Here is a 20,484-nt window from a genome sequence, read left to right on the forward strand (position 1 = left end):
TCCCTGCAGAGCTAAAGGTGTCCTTCCTAATCTGGGGCTAGTGAGAGACGGATGGCTTCATTAAACAGAGGATGGGCTGGTGCCCAATTAGAAGCGTGTTCAGTTCTTCTCCCCCATACAACGTCCCTTATCTAAGTGGGCGTGAGACAGAGGCACCTCCAGTGCGTATCAGTCAGGAGGTCTAGGGTTCAGTAACTACACCTAGGGGATGGTGCCAGTTTCAGCTTTCAGCTGCTTGGATTGGTGCAGCTGGGACTGTATCGTGCATGATCAGCTTTTATATTTCATTGCTCTGGATCCAACCAGCCATGTCAGGATGAATATTGATCAGCCCCAGAGAAACGAGCCAGGATCTCCTTCTGGCTGGCATTACTCATTTGTTTTGAGGACTGAATTCCTTCCAGGAGTGAGCTTCCTACCTTAAAGCAGAGTCACCCAGGCCATGTTGGACCCTTGACGGGGGGATGTTAGCTGTTCAGGATGGGCTTGGATAAAAATTTCTCCTCCCAGGCCAATCTCTGGCTTAGCCATCAGAGGTAGGGCTGAGGAATAGACAGGACTGGTTAGTTGGGTGCTAACTATAGGCAAACCACTAATGACACAGCCCTTGATGTCTTCAAAGCACTGAATTGTCCATATTATTGGTGCAAAAGACCCATGCATGACAAGGAGAGGAAAGAAGCAACAGATCTGACTCCAAACTGGCCCCATGTCCTCACATAGTGTGGTCACACCACTGCTGAGTATCCTCTGGGTGGGTCTGACTCAAAATCCCAGTGCTCTGATACCACGGGGATGGACTCACACTGAGACTCCAAACCATCCTTACCCTCCCTGCAAATTCACCAGATCAGAATCTTACATCCTAGAGCCTATCTCGGATCACCTCACCCTGGTTCTATATATGGAATGGTCCGAAGTGTGACTGAGTCGGCTCAGGGACTGCACCACTTAATTATGTCTTAGGTGTTCTTGACATGAAATTTGAGTGCCGGGGTGCTGTTCCTCCAATACAAAGGGCTTTGCTGGCTTAAGAGAGATGTGATTCCCTTCTTGATGCACAAATCCAACTCCCATCACTGTTAGCAGGAGTCGGGTACGTGCATGACAAGAGGGAGTAGCACCAGTGTCTAGAACAGACTGCAGGAATACACCACATGTCCCACAGCCAGCTATTTTGGGGGCCCATTTGCCCATCCTGGGCGTGAGTTGCTCCCTTTGGCTTTGGTAGGAGTTTGTCCATTCCAGAGGTTCTCAACCATTTATCATATACTGACCACCATCTAGCTGGTACCCTTTGCCCCCACATTCAGCAATATGGGAGTGGCAGGGAGGTCACAACCCACAGGTAGAGATCCACCCCCCCACGACACATTCTATTTTATTCAGATTCTTCAAATGCACCCATCACCATGGACTCAGGGCTCCATGGTTTATGAGCATCCTGCAATGGCAGAACATCTGCTGGGGTCTGATGTCCCAAAGTACCAATCACAAGACTAGGCTGGGTGTTGGACGGGCACAATCCAGCCCTGCAACGGCAAAGAGGTTCTTGGCCAGCTCTGATGCCCATCTGAAAACAGGAAAGGCCAATGCCTCCTCTCGGGGACCCCTACACAGCCATGGGGCTCCAGCAGGGTGGGGTGGGTGTAGCTTGAGAATAGCCTTAGGGCTCTGCCTCCTTGGAGCGCTCATTAAACCCTTGAGCTGATTCATCTGGGCCTGGGATCAATTCCGCTTCTCACTCTGATCTTCCCTGGAGGAAGCTCCATCAAGTACTGAAGCTCCGTTTTTTTCTCTTCCCACCCCTCTAGGCCCACTGCAGTGGCACAGGTGATCCTGGCGAGTACAACCTGCGCTCCCGCACTGTGGTGTGCAGCACCTGTGGCCAGCCGGCAGAGAAAGCCAGCGGGGGCCAGAACGTCGCGGCTGGCTCCATGTCCTCGGAATCGTCCGCCTCTAGCCTCACCATCACCCGCAGCTACCGCTCCCTTGGGGGCACTGGTGGGGGCAGCAGCGGCCTTGGAGAAAACCTGGTGACCAGGTCCTACATCCTGGGTAACTCCAACCCACGCAATCAGGTCAGTGCACGAGAAGAAAGGCCTCTGTCTCTGGGGCCAGGGAATCCCAAGGCAGCCGAGTGTCCCAGCACAGCCTGCACTCCAGGCTAATGGATCTCGCTCATCTGAAGGTCTCAGTGGGAATTCCAGCTGGTGGAACCCTGTCATAGTTCAGTTCTTCCTCCTGCCCGCTGGTTAGAGCCAGTTCTGGGTCAGGATCGATGTGCTCTAAATACAAACAGGTCCCCCACTTAATAAGCCAAAATCCAGCTCTCTCCTCTAGCGGCTCCTGCTACAAACATGAGTAGTTTGTGGATGGGGATCTGGTGAAGGCTCCTCTCTGGGGTCTCTGAGGTGGACAGACTGTGAAATGGTCTAAATGGATTTACTGACACAGATTTAGCTCCCCCGTGTCTAAACCAACTGTGCCCGCGCTCCTTCTCTCAGGCCCCTTTTGTGCACCTCGTGGCTCCTCAGGCCGAAGTGTGCCTGTTCTCAGTCAGATCCCATCTCTGCTGCTGTGAACCGGCTTCAGAGGCCCCTTGCAGCCAGTTCCGATGCCCCATTGCCCCCAGTCCCAGGGTCCTCACTTGGGCCAAACTCCAACATAAGCAAACAAGAGTCTTTTAGGAGTGAGGACTGCAGGGTTTGCTGGCTGTGTGCGCGCAATGCTGGTGAATGTGGAAGGATCCCGCACCCCCACTCATCAGAGAGAGCCCCACAGCCCTCCAGGCAGAAGCTGCAATATTTGGGTCAGCAACAGAAAACTTGTCAAATCCAGAGAAATATTCCCCAGAGCAAGGAGCCCTGGCTAATGAGGCTACATCCAAATCACCAGCTCCCTTTATGGGCCCAAATCAGTTCTACACCCCCTGCAGCAGAGCCCAAACTGTAACCATCTAGGTCAGCGCTACCTCCGAATGGGCCCGTCTGTGCATAACCAGACTGTCCAGGGTCCTTCAGAATATGTATGTTCTGAGCCTTCTGCTTATGAGGGATCTCCCCTAACATGAGGGGCCCATGACACACCTTAACTGGGATGGTGGGAATCACCAGTGGTCCATCAAACCAGCAGCCTTGTCTCCTAGGGTGATCAGTGGCTTCCGAGGAAAGTACAAGAGACCCCTCCCGCCCCCCATGGAATTGCCTGGCTATGGGGGATGTTTCTTCCTTACCCAGGCAGCTAGTGACTGGCTCATGCCTTGAAGCATGATGGTTTGTACCTTGTACATGGATGACAATATTAATTATACCTAGAACATTCAAGATAAGGACACTATTTGTAGGGTTAAGACCCTAGTTCCCCACCACTCTTGATTCTGTCTTGTCCCCTAGGCTGTTTTACTGGCTAGTCAAGTGGCCAGTGGATCAGATCTCCCGGGCTCATCTGAGTGAGAACCCTGAACCCTCCCCCTCAGTCATCGTTCTAACAGAGGGATCTTTATACCCACTTCCATCTCCCACTTCGGTTCCTTTCCTGGCTCTCTCCCCTTCTCGCCATCTCCTGGCAGCTGCTGCTGCTTCCCTTCTGACACTCAGCTGCCCATATCTTCCCATACCCTTCTTGGCTCCCTCCTGGCACCCTTCTCTTGACTAAACTCATGACCCTCTCCAGGCTTCCTTCAGCTGAACGTCTCTGATGGAAGGTGCTTCTCTTAGAGCAAGTGGTTAGGTCCTCCCAGCCTCTGAAACGTACATAGAAATGCATCTGTGTCCCCTCCCTGTCTCAATCGGAATCCTGGCACCAGGCTCCATCCTTAGTGCTAAGAACAAAAATTCAGTAGCTTAAGCAGGGAACAGGGAACTCATGGGTCCTATCACCTACTCTGTCCATGTCTCCCTGCATGACCTTGGCAAGTCACTTAGCTGCTCTGTGCCTGAGTGTCCCAGCTGTGCAGTCAGTTCAATAGCACTGCCATGCCTCTCTGTAAAGTACATTGACATCCGTGGATGACATCTGCTACAGAAGTGTTGTATTTTTGCTATTTTACTGCTTATGCTCTAACGGTGGGGTACAATAGAACCCCGTTTATCCAACCCGCCATTATCCAGCTCTCCGAGTTAACCAACAACCAGCGCTCGCAGGTCCAGAAGCAGGTGATCTCTCCTGTGACTGCTAGATGGTGCTGCAGCCTTACACTTACCCATTCTCCAGATTTTCCAAATTTTTTATTATCCTACCTGGCCCCAGTCCCAATTAGATCGTATAAATGAGGTTCTGCTATATTTATAATATTCTAATGCTAATGAATACTACTTCTATTAATGCTCTAATTGAGTATTTATAATACTCCAAAACTAAATGTTAGTACTTAGTATCTGAGTATTGTAATACTCCACCATTATAGATCATAAGTATTAACATTTTAATAGTTAATTAAATTAATACTATTCTAATCAGTATTATTATTCTAATATACTACCACTAATTCTCAAACTATTTAATGTTATAGATACTCCATCTATAGAATGGGGAGAATGATTCTATATGATCATTGAGCACTTTGAGATATGGATGACAGGCACTCACTATTATTATTTGTATTACTGTACACTTGCTCATGGACCGGGACCCCAGGGTGTTCTGTGCTGTACAAATTCAAAACAAAAAGATTATTCCCTGCCCTAAGGGGTCACAGTCTTAAAATATGAGCTGAGTATTTTAACAGATTTAAAAATTTTATTAAAGCTAATGTTAAAGGAATTGTGTGTGTACATCTGGGTATAGTGCTTAGATTATTCACAAATACAAAGTTTGTTTTTAAAGTCATAAGGTACATATAGTGCATAATCAGCAATAACCCAAATGTCGGTGAATGAATTTAAGAATACAGTGTAGATATTTAGCATCTATGCATTTGGGTACTTTACTGATGAAAAAAGTTATACAGAGAGTTGGTGGCGGAAAGCAAAATTTATCAATGAGTGAAGATTCATAAAAATCAGGGTTGGAAGGGACCTCAGGAGGTCATCTAGTCCAACGCCCTGCTCAAAGCAGGACCAATCCCCAATTTTTGCCCCAGATCCCTAAATGGCCCCCTCAAGGATTGAACTCACAATCCTGGGTTTAGCAGGCCAATGCTCAAACCACTGAGCTATTCCTCCCCCCAAACACCTGTGTGTCGCTCAGTAATTCAGAATTTCGAATAGGGTGTCCATTTAGAGAAAAAAACTGTCCATCAGGGAAGTATTTGAGTTACTTTCCCGACTGCGCTTCTTATCAGCACCCCAGCTCATCCCTCCTGGTATTGCCGATGTCCGGTGATGTGTTCTTATGGGCATACTTACGGGATCATTCCAATACTGCTATAAGAGGCATGCTGAGTTCCTGAGCTAGGAATGGATTTGAAAAGCAAAGCCCGCTTACCAATAAATGTTAGGTCCCTTATTTGTTACTTGAAATCTGGCTCGTGGAAGGTTCCAACTGTCCAGCATTTTGTCACTGTCCATAAGCAGAAGCAGGTACAGCCGGACCAATGAAATCAATGAGAGGAGTCACTTGTTAAGTCAGAACTCATGGAACTACTGGGGCCAGGGAACTGCAGCATGTAGGAATTAGTACTTAGCAATAGATTTTCTTGATGACTACTGCTGTTCCCCTTTAACTGAAGCAAACAGACATTAATAATTATTTATTTTCTCTTTTCTCCCTCCAGGGTCCTCAAAACTGCAGCATCATGTAACCAGCAGAGGGCACTCTCCTTGCTTACAACCTGCCATATCATGCTATTCCTCCCCGCCCCCCCCAGGCTAGAGAACCATTTCCCCCCCTTTTTAAAACAAAGGTGGTTTTTTGTGTTTTTTCTACAGCAGAAATTATATATATATATATATATATATATATAAAAAAATGCTAAAAGATGCTTTGATTTTTTTTAAGAAAAAATCTATTTCTATAAAAAAAAAAAAAAAGCTTTTCAGCTTCTACATTTTTTTAAAAACTAAAACCAAAGAGGTCAAAGAATTGTGGCTACCAAAAAAAAGAGAAGAAAACAAAAAAAGATTGTAGTTTAATAGCTTTCTAGATGTATTTTTTGGCCAAAGCTTTTTATATAGGACTAGCAGCTGTAAAGCCACAAGAGCTGAAATGCTGACTGTTATTTCCCAGGGGCTGTGTTGCTATCAGAACCATGCAATACCATTGCACTTAGACCCTATGGCAAAGCTCACTTGAAGTCAGTAGGCCTCATGCTGATGTCAGTGAGCTATGGTTCAGGCCCAGAATCCTTTAGGAGGAGGATCAAATCATCAGGCCTGTTTCTCATATACACTAAGGCCCTTTTACGTCACTCTTACAATGGAAAGTGGCCTTCAAGTGGATGGAACTGTAACTTACGAGCACTGCGGAAAAAACGACCTTGGTGCATTTCACCCAGTGGGCCTGATTCTCATTGATAGCTCTGTGTCAGCTTCAGATTCTGTTTAATCGCATGGGGGCATTATCTTAAGCGCTCTCCTTTTGTCCCATTTCCTCTGCTTAACTGCCATTCCCCGACCAGCTGCTGCACTGCTATAGCCATGGGAGATGCTGATGAGTTTAATTCTCGTACTGTACTGTTGTTATTCAATGACACTTCTTTTTCTTCTAAAGGCAGCCAAGTCGTGCCTTAAAGGGTGATACTGATTGGGTGAGCTTAATCAGAAAGGGAGATGATAGAGGAACGAGGAGCCTGGTTTAGAGAGCTTGGTAGCACAGGATCCAGTTCAGAGACCAAGGGCAGAGCGATCAGGGAGACAGAAAGAGAGACTGTTTCGGAATGTGCTTGTTATAAGCCTGGGACCAGATATCGACGCCAGCCCTGACCAGAGTGACCTTTAAGGTTTCCAAGAGGCTGAGCAAAGCTGGTTGGGTTGTGGGGTTTATTCTCAGTTAACGTGAGCCAGATCCTTAGCTGGTGTGAAGCCTGCCTACCCCTGTTGCCTTAACGGAACTTACTGTCACCAAATGAGGCTATGCTCTGTGTGATTACGGCTGCACTAGCTGCTGCTTCTCCCTGCGGGTATGATCCTGCATCACACCCCACTCCTTCTGCTGACTTCATTCGGAGTTTGGGGGGCACACTGGGTGGCAGGGTCAGACCCCAAGTCCACTAAGGAATTGGGGGATCACATGGTTTGCAGGAGGACAGGTCTCCTTTCCACCCTGTATTACACTAACTGATTTGTTTTGGAGGCCTGTCTGAGCCCGGGATGGATCAAGACGTCTCAACAAGATCCATCCAGTCCATTTGTCCTGTTGTGCTCAATGGCTTTTGTTTTCCTGCATGACACTGTCTGAGCCCACCGCATGCCCCTCCTCCATCAGAGCAGGGTGGGGGAGCCCAGGGCAGCTCAGAGTAGAGTCAGCGTAGAGTTGTCCAGTCAATGCTGTGTTGGCAAAGTGTTGCCTTTTCTTTCGGTGCAAAAATCCAATACTAAAATAAAACCACCGCAATCCCCGTATCTATTGAACTTATTGTCTTGGAGCCGCTACCACTGGCCAAGGCTTGTACCCACTACAGCGCCTGTCCTCTGCCCTACCACCTCCCTTCAGCGTCACCCACCTTGATCCACTCTGCTGGGTGCCGATCTCTGTTCCACAGGGGACGTCCTGGCTTTGTCACTGTTAAGGTTTGGTTGCTGTAGGTGGATCTGGCAAGGCCTTGTACTGTTAATTGGAAATGTTGCAATATTTCTGTTTTCCAAAATCAATACACCAGAGAGCCTACCCAGCCTGTGTCCTCTCATTATTTCAGCTGCTGTTTGTAATGCAAGGGGCACCCTCTGACATCACCCCATGAAGTGGGGAGGAGGGGGATAGTGGGATAGCGCACTGATTGCCATAGTTCGATGCAACTGCACTGATATTCTTCTTCCCGGTGGTCCAGCCAGGTCACCCACTCTGGACTCCAGGCTCCTCGGCTGTCGCCTTTCTTGGGTGGAGATCAATGTTCCCTCTAATTTTTTACATCCATGTGCAAAATGAATTTTGTTATGTGCACCAATATGGAGGTGATGTGTGGTGGAGGTAGGGCCAAGGAGGGTTCGGACTGTGGGAGGGAGCTCCGGGCTGAGCAGAGGGTTGGGGTGCGGGGGGTGGAGTGAGGGCTTTAGGGTGGAGCCGGGGGTGAGGAGTTTGGGGTGTGGGAGGGGGCTCAGGGCTAGGGCAGAGTGTGGGGGTGTGAGGGTGCCAGGGGAGAGGCACTTCTCCCTGGCCGTGGCAGCTCCAGGGCAGGGGCCGAGAAAGGCGCCTCACCCCACCTGTGCAGCCCTTGATACCCTGCCACGCGGCTTAGAGGGAACTTAGGTGGAGACCCATGTGTGTCTCCCTCCTGACCAGGGTATTTACAGGCTACACTGATTACACTGAGTTTCTCAGCAAGTCTGACTCTAATTAATCTATCCCCTCGAGCAACAGAAGCTAGGTCAACAGAAGATGGGATGATTTAACTGGGACTTGGTCCTGCTTTGAGCAGGGGGTTGGACTAGATGACCTTCTGGGGTCCCTTCCAACCCTGATATTCTATGATTCTATGATTCTAAGAATTCTTCACTGACGTAGCAGTGTCTACACTGGGTTTAGGTTGGCTTTTAACTACATCTCTCAGGGGTGTGAAGGTTGACCTAAGTTTTAGGTGTAGACCAGGTTTCAGATTCTCCCACAAACTCCACTTCTCAAAAGCTGAAGACTTCTTTCTCTCTTCCAGGATTGGTTGGCAGGGGCATCCCCCAAACAGTCTAAAACAATTAGCATCTTAAACAAGCCAAGCTTTAGAAGAGAAGAGACTCTCACTAAAACTAAAGCTCCTGTAGCCATAAACTCAGGGCTGGTCTACACAGCCAAGTTTGACCAGTGGGGCCTTGGCTACACTAAAGCCGTGTGCTGATATCTTTTCCCTTTCAAAGTTCTTCACCACTTCTCCCCACCCTGCCTGTCATCTCTCATTCGGCATTGAAAGGTCAACGCCTGCCTCCACCAGTCCATGATCCCAGCCCCCATGCCCACTTGTTACATTTTCTAACAAGCCCCTTTGTGCTTTCTCCCCTGCTGCCCCTCGCACTTGGGACAGGCTCCCTGCAACCATCCACAGACCCACCCATGATCTTCCTTCAGAACTCCCCTAAAAATCTCCTTTGCCGTGAGGCCCGTGAAAACATTGACAAGGGTTAGGCGACTGGTGGGCAAAGACCAGAGCCTACCATGCTGACTATATTGGCTCATCGTTTCCTTGTGCTCCCCATCTGTCTGCACCATCTGTTTCTCTCTCCTCTTAGACTTTGATTGGAAACTCCTTGGGGCAGGGACTGTCTTTTTGGTTCTGTGGCCCTGCAGCCCATAGTTGCCTCCCCCTCTGCCTCTATCCCCATTACAGCAAAATTACAAGCAACTGAAAGCAGGGACTTCTAATGGGAAGTGTTGGCCATCTTTAACTACAGGCAGAGATAGCATAATCCTTATAGCAGATTCTGCTTCATAGCAATCCTGATATTAGCACCTGCCGGTTAATGGCAGCATAGGACCCAATCCCCTCCCACTAACATGAATGTCACTGAGATTCAGATATGGGCAACAGCTTATTAGCAGCTTATGTTTTTTAAGAAAGGCCCCAGCCGCGGGAAGGTTTGCAGCACTGTGGCTGGGGAAGGAAACGTGGGGATGTGTCTTCCTTGGCGGCAGCCCTGCTAATCCATCTGTCACTGGTGCTCAGCCCTTCCCTCTGGGGCTGCCGCCCGGCAAAGCTGCTACACAGGAGCTGAGGGGTGGCTGTGGGCAGGGCAGTAGCGGGGAGTGGGGCCTGCAGCGTGGAAGTTGGAGCAGAACGATACCTCTCCTTGCACGCTCCAGGCTGTGCCCTGCCGAGTGCTAGCTAAAAAACAGATTTTGGGGACCCCCCCCAGAATAGCTCACCTACTAACCAGTCTGTTTTTCCTAAGGTATGGGTTTCCAGGGTGGCTACGGAAATACCTGGGGCTTGCCAGGGGCTCCCCAGAACAGCTCGGATGTGTTACCCCCAGAGGACACGGATACAGCCTTCCGATAAATGATTGACACCGGCAGCATTCTTTCCAAAACAAAAGACACCTTTTTCTTGTGCAAACACCAACCCCTAATACAACGATAATCTAACTCCCCTCCCCACAAATCCCTTGTTACAAGTCCAAGAGCATCCCAAACCACAATAACCATCCAGCTAAAATGATTCTAAGTGGCTGTGCCTTCTCACAGATGGCCAGTCTGTCACAAGACACTGACAGCAGTTCGAACTGTACTTTGTCTTACATACATAAATTCCTTTTATAATCAACACACAGACCTATATCTTTATTAACCCAGGCATACACATATACACACAAACGCTAGACTGTGACTATACTATTAGAGCATAAGTTTTCGTGAGCTACAGCTCACTTCATCGGATGCATTTGGTGGAAAAAAACTGAAGGTTTTCCTCCCCCCTCTCCCCCCCCTGCTGCTGGTGATGGCTTATCTTAAGTGATCACTCTCCTTACAGTGTGTATGATAAACCCATTGTTTCATGTTCTCTGTTTGTGTGTATATAAATCTCTCCTCTGTTTTTTCCACCAAATGCATCCGATGAAGTGAGCTGTAGCTCACGAAAGCTTATGCTCTAATAAATTTGTTAGTCTCTAAGGTGCCACAAGTACTCCTTTTCTTTTTGCGAATACAGACTAACACGGCTGCTACTCTGAAACCTGTGACTATACTATAACTGTAACTGACAGGCTTATTCTGCTGTCTTCACTTCAGTGGCAGGACTCCCTCTGTCGCCGCTCGTTTCAGTTGCTACTGGTGCTGTGCTCCCAATTGTCCAACCCTCCTCCGATAGGTACCCTCCACAAACTCCTCAGCTGTCTGCTTTCTCTCACCAGTTGTCTTCTCCATAGGTCTCTGCATCTCCCTCCTTGACTGTCAGCTGCCTGCTGACACCCTGCCCTTTCTATTGCCCTGTCAGAACTTTCTAATCACTTCTGCTACTGTCCGATGAAGTGAGCTGTAGCTCACGAAAGCTTATGCTCAAATAAATTTGTTAATCTCTAAGGTGCCACGAGTCCTCCTTTGCTTTTTGCGGATACAGACTAACACGGCTGCTGAAACCTGTCCTGCAACCGTTATTTACCTCACAGTGTGGTGATCTGTCAGTCGTTGTTTACCACTTTCTTTTTCCCACCAACTTTACTTCTGGTATGTGACCTTTAGCCTATGTTTAATGGTGGGGTTACCAGAGCTTATCAGTGGAGTGACTCTTGCTTCTATCAAATGGAAACTAGGGACACAAAAATGGAGTCTAGGGAATTTCTCAGGTATCACCAGGGACTATACATAGGGAAGGAAGAGCTGAGACGTGCTGAGCCCCGATCCCCGGAGAGTACAGGGTAGGTATGGTGCAGCTCCACAGACCTCCGCACGCCCCATAGAAAGCCCTGGCACCCAGGCTGCAGCCCCCTCCCCGCTGCCACCCTGCCCAAAGCCAGGTTTGCAAGGCTGCAGCCAGGGAAGGCACATTTCAGTGCCTCCTTCCCCAGTTGTTGTCTTGCAAACCTGCCTTCCACTTATTGCCAGACAATAGCAACTTTTTGCTGGAAGCCAAGGGGCTGCCAATAAGCAAAATCTACTGTATTATACGTGACTATGACAGCAAGCCCTAGAGACTGCTGTGCTAAGGGGACACGTCTCCCTGTGACATGTTTAGCACACACCTTTGTCTTTCCACTGGCATGCTCTCCTTTGACAGCTTCTCAGTGTTAGGGTCTGAAAGCCAAAATCAGCACGCACCCTGGGCAGAGCAAAAAAACATCCAGTGGATGATGCACTCCTGGCAGAAAATTGTTTCCCTGGGACGTGGCCATCTGGTGCCAAGAGGCTGGAATTTGCATCCTCAATGTACTGCTAATAAAACACCAGCTACAACTCTGACGTTAGACTCACAGACTTTAAGGCCAGAAAGGACCATGGTGATCATCTAGTCTGGCCTCCTGCCCATCGCAGGCCACAGAGCCTCGCCTACCCTCTCCTGTAACAGACCCTGTAATGTTGAGCTTCCTGTTTACAATAAATTCCTGCCGGCTTTTTCCTCCAGTTTTCAGTTTAATGAATCTTTTTTTCAATCTGATACTGACTCTGTCTGCACTCATCCTGCCTGAGTCTGGCTCCATATGTTACGTTCTGCTTTATCTAGCCTGATTCATTGGGGTTGGGTTTTTTTAAACACTTTGGGGGGAAATCTTGAGATTTTTTTTTCATTAATCTCTCTGTAAAGTGTCCTAGTATGCAGGCACTTAATTACTCACGTAAAGTCCTACTGAAAGCAGAGCTAGGCTATGAACCCTTCTCTTCTGGACCATGAGCTGATTTCTCAGGCCCAGCTGCTTGGAGATATTCAGGCAGGGTTAGGTTTAGGGTTAAGAAGAAATTTCCCCTGTGGGCAGATTATCCCATAACTGTCCAGTGGGAGGAGTTCTTGTACTTTCCTCTGACACGATGATTACTGGGATCCTAGAATCACAGGGTTAGGAGGGACGGCAAGAGATTGCGGACACTAGCCTGGGATGGATTCCTACGTTTCCGTCCAATTTTCAGCCAGGGAAATGACCCTGAACTTCGTGTACAGCTTCCTTTGAGTTAAGGACTTGACTAATTTTTACTAGTACTGTTTTTTTTTCACCTCTTGGTACCATGAACTTAAACTGCACAGCCGGCAGAAGGCGCGAATTCCTAGATGGTACATTTTAGAAAATGATTTTACAGTAACTTGAACAAACTCCCAAGATTACAAACAAATCCCGTGTTTCACACGGGACTGGGCCTTTTCGGTTCCTTAGCCATTTCAAAAGTCAGACGAGGCAGCATTTTGGATTGGGCGTGAAATGAAATATTTCAAAACTACAAGCAAATCGAAATATTGGCAAACAAATTTCATGGGGGTGGGGGTGTGACTGAAACATTTCATTTCAACCAAATTGAAACATTTTGTTTGGGTTTTAAAACTTTTGGGGACATTGTTAAGGAAATTACAGGAAACTTGGATGCAAAAGGATATTTCAAAACAACAACAGAAAGAAACATTTTGTTCCGTTGCGTGACTGCAGCATGAAACAAAGCTTGGAGAGTGAGCTGCCTGGGATAAATAGACTCCTACCCCGGTGGAAACCTGGCTGCGGGCGAGAAGGAGGCGATGCTGCCAGCGTGGGCTTGCTTTGCTTTTCCAATCTATCCTAAGGGACCCTCCATGCTGTATTCTGGTCCCGGCTTGTTCTGCAAAGGCTGCGCTGTGTCCCTGCAAAACGTCGGCTGCTTGTATGCCTCCCAAGAGAGGTAAGTTTCCAGCAGGAGGTTCATGCATTTTTCGGAGCCACCGTGAGAAACAGGAACGCTAAAGCCAGAGACCCAGTCTCGGAGGAGTCGGCGCGGCCCTTTGCAAAAAGTGGAGGCCTAAGGACCTAGCACTGAAGGAATAAATTGCCAGAGAGACTGTGTAAAGGTCAGAGGTCTAGCATGTCTTGTGGATCCATGTCACCCCCATGCAAGTGGCCCCCCACCCCTATGCCAGGGGGCTCTGCAGTGACATGGGAATCTAACAGCAGTAAGCCTGGAAAGAACCAGCCTAGACCAAGCTGAGGGAGTTAGGCCTCTTGACCACAGGGAGCAGCCAGCTTTGTCTCTCTCTGTTTGTTTACAGTGTGTTACTGTTCTGGATTCTAAGAATAAAAGTAGCATCCCATTGCAGCCCTCCAGCAAGAGTATTTGATATTTGTATCTCATGTCGCCGTGTGCGTGTGTATGCTGTAAACATGCGTTAAGTAGCAGGTTAGACTTGCTTTGCACCAGTTCATGGGACGGTGCAGGGTGCTGGACGACAGAGCAACAGATCCATGGATTTGCCTTTTTTTGTATACAGCAAGTCCAAAGAGGTAAGATGAGTCCAGAGATGTCTCGTGGTCTCGCTCTGGGCCCCCGGTCAGATGCTCCGTCAATCTTGGCCGGGACTCTGAAGTCGGGGACTGGATCGCTTGAGGCTGGAATGGCTCACAGCAGCAAGTCTAAGCCCTTGAGAGTTTCTTGCGCTGGGAAGTTGCGCAAGTGTTTGGTTCTTTTAGCAGCCCGGGTTTGACGTACCAGGCGGTGCTCTGCTGGCAGCTGCTCGCCAGTTAATGCAGCGGCACAAATGCTCCAGCGCTAACGAGGCTGGGGTGGAATGGGGGAGAGCCGGGGAAAAAGCAGCCTTAAAACCCTTTAGGGATCTCCTTGGCTAGGCACAGGGCTGGGGAGCTGCTGGGCAAACGGGGTCTGGGGCGACCCGTGTACAGCGAGCTGCCAGAGCAGTCATGCAGAGAGGGCGCCAAAGGAAAGCGGGGCCTGCACCACAGCAGTGTAAGTTACAAACAACATTCCCTGCAGCTTTCCAAAGCATGAGGCCGGGGAGAGCCGTTGGCGGTCACACTCCAGGACGTTTTGCGGTCAGATTTACAGATGTTGCATGAATGACTAAGGAGGGAGTGGGGAAAAAGGGACTTCTGTTTCATGGGTAGCTCTGTGGATGTCCCAGTGCACAGAGGAGATGATCAGATGTCAGGCTGCTTGGATTTTGTTACCCGTCCTGCCTCAGTGGCCTCAGCCACGTTATCTTCAGTTCTCTGTTCCCGAGTTGTAAAGAATAGTACTTGGCGTTCATGGCGCTGCTCATCCTCCTTAGAGCCTGATGTGGGCGGGGTCAGTATCGTTCTCCCTGTTTGGCAGATGGGGAAACTGAGGCACAGAGACAGGCGGCGATTTGCCCGAGGTGACCCAGGGACAATAGGAATCTTTACCCTTCTTTGTAAAAAGGCTGCGAGATCACCAGAGGGAAGAAGGATGCTTGGGCTAAGGCAGCGTCGTGTGACCCAGGAACCCCGGCCTCTGCTATCGACCCCTTGCATGTCCTGGGACAAGACACCGCTTCAGGTCTTGTTTCCTATCAGTGCAGTGGGGGTGACAATTCTGATGATACTGAGTGCTGGGAGGAGAAATCCATCAATGCCTGAAGGGCGCTGAGACATATAGTGAATGGGGGCCCAGGAAGTATGTAGATGACGTGATATTATCATCATTCAAGCAGCATGATAGAAAGCCCTGCTCAGGCTTTGGCTTCTCTTGCCGGAACCCCAAAATGGGTCCTTTAATTCTGATGGCAGCCAGGGAAGATCTTCATAGCTGTTAAACCTGCCTGCACATTTGGGAGCTCTTCCTGGCTATGAGAATCGCCGTCAAAAAAGGGGACCCAACCAGGGTGAAATCCTGGTTCCATTAAAATCAATGGGAGTTTTGGCTTCAGTGGGGTCAGGATTTGACCCCAGGACTTTAAAGTAACAATAAAGGATGGTCTAGTGGCTAGGGTGTTGCACTGGGACTTAGGACACCTGGGTTCCATTCCTAGCTCTGCCACAGATTCCCTGGATGACCCTGATTTCAATGGGAGTCAGGTGCCTAAATACCTTTGGAGGCTCTGGGCCTGTATCTAGCTTGGCCCTTAGTTCCCCAACTGCAAACTGGGGGTTCTGTTTCCGCTGTGAGGTGTTGAGGGCCCGGTTTGGATACCTGTGTATATCTGAAAAGAATTCTTCACCCGTGTGTATTACTCACAATGTCTGGGACGACTAACACCGAAAGCTGAGTTTAAGCTTTGTTGACTCTTCGCTACTGAAGGCTGTTGGTGTATTTTTAGTAATTTCCCTCCAGCCATCTAGTCCGGTCAGTTTCACTAGGCTGATCGATTTCATTTCCTGATTCTCCTTCCTTAACACATCCAAGTAGCAGTTTGGGACTCCAGCCCGCCACCTGAATGTTGGGGGCTGGGATTTTCAAAAGAGTCTAAACCCTTGCCTAGGTTACAGTGCCATGTTTGCCGCTATAGTTCTTCTAGTAAGTGTAGCTCCTAGTGGAGACGCAGCTTATGCTAGCAGAGGAGTTCTTTTGCTGGGAGAGCTTCTATCAGTTCCCCAGATGGAACAAGCTAGGACTTTCTCTGGCATGGCTGGGTCCATCAGGGGAGTGATTTTTGTCACACGAGCAAGGCTGCCAAAACTATTTATGTTGAGAGCAGGCCCACAGCGGAGAAGTGCTGAATTCTGGGAGCTGGGCAACTAATTCCCTTAAACCCACAAAACAAACCAAGCGTGTTTCCTCTGAAACGCTCCCATTCCTGCAGGAGCCCTGGGCAGCAGGAATTTCAGCCGCCTTTGAGAGTGGCTGATAAGATACCATATGTGTTGACAGGTTTCAGAGTAGCAGCCGTGTTAGTCTGTATTCGCAAAAAGAAAAGCAGTACTTGTGGCACCTTAGAGACTAACAAATTTATTAGAGCATAAGCTTTCGTGAGCTACGATGAAGTGAGCTGTAGCTCACGAAAGCTTATGCTCTAATAAATTTGTTAGTCTCTAAGGTGCCACAAGTACTGCTTTTCTTTTTGCATATGTGTTGAGTTGCTCAGCTGAGCTTCCGCTGAAGTCAATGGTATTCCCCCTTCCCCCCTCCCCCCGGTTAACTTCAGCAGGGCAAGGATTGGGCCCAAGCTACCTATTGTGCAAGCACCCTGACAAGTGCCAGGGGTAAGATACCGGGGCTTTATCTCAAATATGCCAGTGCGTACAGGGCGACAGGGGTGCTTGGAGACTACAAGTGAGTCTAAATAAAGCAGATTAGCAGACTTCAGTCACGCTGGGTATTTACTGTTCAGCAGTGGCCCCTGACCACAAGCTAACAGCGCCAGAGTCTGAAGCTGCCCTGAGTTTTAAGCCAAAGTTACAGGCATCTGAGTTGGGGGAGAACTGATAAACAGCAATTTCTTTCCCCTGCCCCATGTTTGCCAGAATCATTCAATTGACAGGTTGTATAGTGAGCCAGCTATGTGTGGAAGGGAGAGAGAAAGAGAGAGACTGCCTGCCTTCTGCTGGATGGAATCAGAACTGTTTGACTGTGTTTCATAAGACTTATATGCTACTAGCTAGTGAAGATTCTCCTTTAGCTTACGTGCAAAAAGCCTGGGTTTTGGAGCTGGAGGATTTGAGTTTTAGACTGGCTACTGCTGCTACTATAAAAACCACAGTGACTGGCCTGGTAACCTCTACAATTTGGCTGAGGTGTCTGTCCCTGCCTCACTCTAACCACTAGTCAATCCTGCCTTCCAGAAGTGAGATGAGAACCCAGGAGTCCCGACTCCTAGTGCCCGCCACACCCCAGCTAGTCACAGTCTCTGGTTTCCCAGAGTTAAGAACAGAACTCAGGAGTCCTGCACCTGATTGGACTTTGCAGATACTCCTGATTGCGCCTTAACAAACTTACACAAGTAGCCCTTTCCTCGCCCCCGCAGCATTACAAAGCTGCTCATTGAGGCTCGCTTTGCCCTCGCATTACTCTGAAAGGGGTCAGTACATAGGGTCACTCCAACAAAACACTCGATTGCTTGGCAAGTTAACTGCAGGGCAGCTGCCTCACTTAACATTTCACTGCCCTGCATGAAAGCTCCCATGCCTACTGGCTAATCAATTGGCCCGGCAGCCCCTCAGTGGTCACATGCCCCCTTCAACCAGGACCTGACTCCAGATCCAAACCACCCTGGAGCTGGGATCCAGATCTGGATTTGCACTTGCAGGCCTGCTGCTCCCTCCACAGATGGGGCAGGTCATGAACCTGGCTCTGAACACGCTCCCAGCCCCCAGGAATGCGTGAAATGCAGCCCCAGAGCCTAGCATTCTGACTTGAATTCACTGTGAATCCAAACCCAGGTGAGCTGCAGCTGCTGAGTTATATGCGCATCGCGGTTCAGCTTTTCTAGGGAGATCAGCAGCCAAAAGACGTGGCTGGGTAAGGGTTTTTCAAACGGGCTCAAGGGCTGAGAGAGGAGGTGGTTCTCCACAGCTGGTTCAGTGGCTCCTTTCTCTGACTGCCCAGCGTGGGAACGAGCTCCGGGCAGAGAAAAGCTGCAGGAGAAAGGCTGAGTTGTGAGGTCTACCAGGGGACTGGGAGTCAGGATTCCTGGGGCCTCATCCTTGCTCTGTGTAAGGTTTGTTGGGTAGCAGTCGGATCGCGGGAGCCAGTCTGGGAGTCAGGACTCCAGGGTTCCCTTCAAGACGACAGGACAGAGTGGGGTCTAGTGGCTGGAGTAGGGGACTGGGAGTCAGGACTCCTGGGTTCTATGCCTAGCTCTGGGCGCGGGGCATATGTTCCAGTGCTTGGCACAAGGGACTGGGAATCAGGACTATTGGGTTCAGTTCAAGGTTTCAGGAGAAGGTGTGGTATAGGGGTTATAGTGAGGAATGGGGCTGGGTGCAGGACTCCTGGGTTCTCTCCCCAGCCCTGGGCGGGGGCTGCATTCAGTGGTTGAGGCAGGGCGCCGGGAGTCAGTGCCTTCACTTCAATGGGCTTTGGATCAGGTCTGAGTTCTCCCTGCTGTTTGGTGTCCACGGGCGGCTTTAGAAGCTTTGCAAACAAGACCGATCACGGACTGGGCAGGCATGAGGCACAAGCTCCTTAGTGCAGGAGATCAAGGTAGGTTAAGTCCCACAGCACCGTGGGAACCAGCCTTTCTGTCTCCTCCAGCCTGTAAAATGACCCTCACTGTGTGAGATCAGCCCTGGTGGGAGAAGGAGCAAACCTCTAACTCTCACAGTATGGAGCAGGGTCCTGGGAGCCGGGACTCCTGGGTTCTATTCTCAGCTCTGGGATGGGATGGGGTTTCTTGTGATTAGAGCAGGGGGGAGTGGGAGCCAGGACTCCTGGGTTCAATTCAAGCCTTCAGGAGACAGTGTGAGCTAGTGGTTAGAGTGAGGGATTTGGTGTTGGGGGGGCAGGGGCAGGATTCCTGGGTTCTCTCCCCAGTTCTGTAACTTCTGGTTGGAGCAGGAGAGTGGCAATCAGGCTGGATTCATGCGTGCTAGCTCTGGCTGTGTGTGACCCCGAGCAAGGAACGTCCCCTCCCTGCACCTCAGTTTCCCTATCTATGGAATGGGGCTAAGTCGCAGGGGTGCCACAGGGCTCAGTTAAGGTTTGTAAAGTGCAGTGGGCTCCATGGTGAGTGGAGGCTGGAGATGGGCAAATGTATGCAGAATAACGGGCTTTCAATAGGGCCCATTTCACAGCCGGGGCTTCCCTGGGAGCGGGACACGTGACGGCAGCAGCTGGAGCTCAGGGGGTTAGTGCAAGGTGGCTAGTCCCCTGGCAGGACATCCAGCCCGCCCCACCTCTTTCAGATGCTGTGGGTCTCTTTTCCCCCTTAGCTTGTGCTTTGCATTGTGGGTGGCCCTGGTGCAAAACTGCCCAGTTCTCTGACACCCGCTGGCATGTGGGCCTGCACGAGCCGCCGGCCGATGGGGAACCGGGGCCGCTGTGCCTCCTCTCGGTGCAGGAGGCATTGCATTGCCTTTCAGGGCCAGCCCCGCCTCTGTTGGGCCTGCAGCCCCTGGGGACTATCCAGCTCGGGCTGGAGCTCTTTCTCCGGGCAGCTGGGACGTTCTCTGGACTCTCCAGCCTCCTGCCCCTCTCTGAATCTCTGGCAGGAGGCCCCTTGTACTCTGCCTCCGTTCTTGGGCAGCAGCCAAGTATCCTTGGTTTCCTCCCCCCTCTCCAGTCCACAGCTGCCAGCAAAGGCAACTTGAGGAAGGGAAGAACTTTCAGGACCCTTCAGCAGCCGGGTTTCAATCCTACACAGCCTGGGAGCGGCAGTCTCAAAGGAGGCAGTGTTGTCTAAAGGGTAGGATGCTGACCTGGCACTCTACAGACCTGGGTTCCATTCCCGGCTCTGCCACTGACCTGCTGTCACGTTGCCTCGCTGTGCCTCAGTTTCCCATCTGTAAAAGAGGGGACAGGGATAGTGACTCACCTTCATGAAGTGCTCTGAGAGCCAGAGCTGAAAAGAGCTGAGCTCAAAATGAAACTCTGGTAATGATCACAGCTGTGCGGGGGCCTTGCAAGGGGGATTTCACCTGTCTCCATCTAGATCAGCGACCCAGGAGTGGAGTAGGAATGGATGACACTTGCAAGGCCCAATTTCAGTTTTAGAGCCCCCACCTCTCCCCCAGCATGCAAATCTGTTCTGCCTCCATCTACATAGATGCTGCCCCAGCATGTGGTTTCTCTGTCACAGGAGATGTTTGCACAAGAACCTCCCTGTGGCCAGAGGGTGTTGCTTCTTGTCAAGCTGATGGTGAGCCCCCAGCCTTGAGGAAGGACAGTGAAAAAGCCGCAACAATGTAGACTGTGCAGCTGACCTGCCCTTGTTTGCTGAGCAGCAGCTGCGCTGTGCAGGGAGGCAGCAGTCATGCAGCAAGCAGCCTTGTGCAAAACACTGGTGTACCATGTAGCTGTTGTGCAAAAGCTGCTGTGTGCATCGTGCATAAAGCAGCGATGCTTGCAGTAGCCACTTGTGCCTCATGCAACCATGCACAAAGTGCA

General features: G+C 49.9%; 2 protein-coding genes across 9 annotated transcripts in view; both read left to right on the top strand.

Moving 5' to 3' along the window:
* The window catches only part of LMNA (lamin A/C), a 56,085-nt gene extending 48,318 nt beyond the window's left edge, over positions 1–7,767 (top strand). Inside the window, exons 11-12 of the mRNA XM_038382541.2 lie at positions 1,815–2,081; positions 5,717–7,767. Of these exons, the coding sequence (XP_038238469.1) occupies positions 1,815–2,081; positions 5,717–5,743 (294 nt within the window). The 3' untranslated portion in view covers positions 5,744–7,767. The remainder of the gene's footprint in view (positions 1–1,814; positions 2,082–5,716) is intronic.
* A 2,904-nt stretch (positions 7,768–10,671) lies between these two features.
* SEMA4A (semaphorin 4A) overlaps positions 10,672–20,484 on the top strand; it is a 47,759-nt gene continuing 37,946 nt past the window's right edge. For 2 of the 8 annotated variants that reach the window (XM_043502196.1, XM_043502194.1), the window contains exon 1: positions 10,674–13,374. The gene's annotated coding sequence lies outside the window, so the exon portion shown is untranslated. Of the gene's footprint in view, positions 13,541–14,147; positions 14,431–17,872; positions 18,098–20,484 lie in introns of those variants that run through there. The other 6 variants (XM_038382903.2, XM_043502192.1, XM_043502191.1 and 3 more) reach the window with 6 other exon arrangements.

The sequence above is a fragment of the Dermochelys coriacea genome, chromosome 24, assembly GCF_009764565.3.
Source record: "Dermochelys coriacea isolate rDerCor1 chromosome 24, rDerCor1.pri.v4, whole genome shotgun sequence".
Classification (NCBI taxonomy): domain Eukaryota; kingdom Metazoa; phylum Chordata; order Testudines; family Dermochelyidae; genus Dermochelys; species Dermochelys coriacea.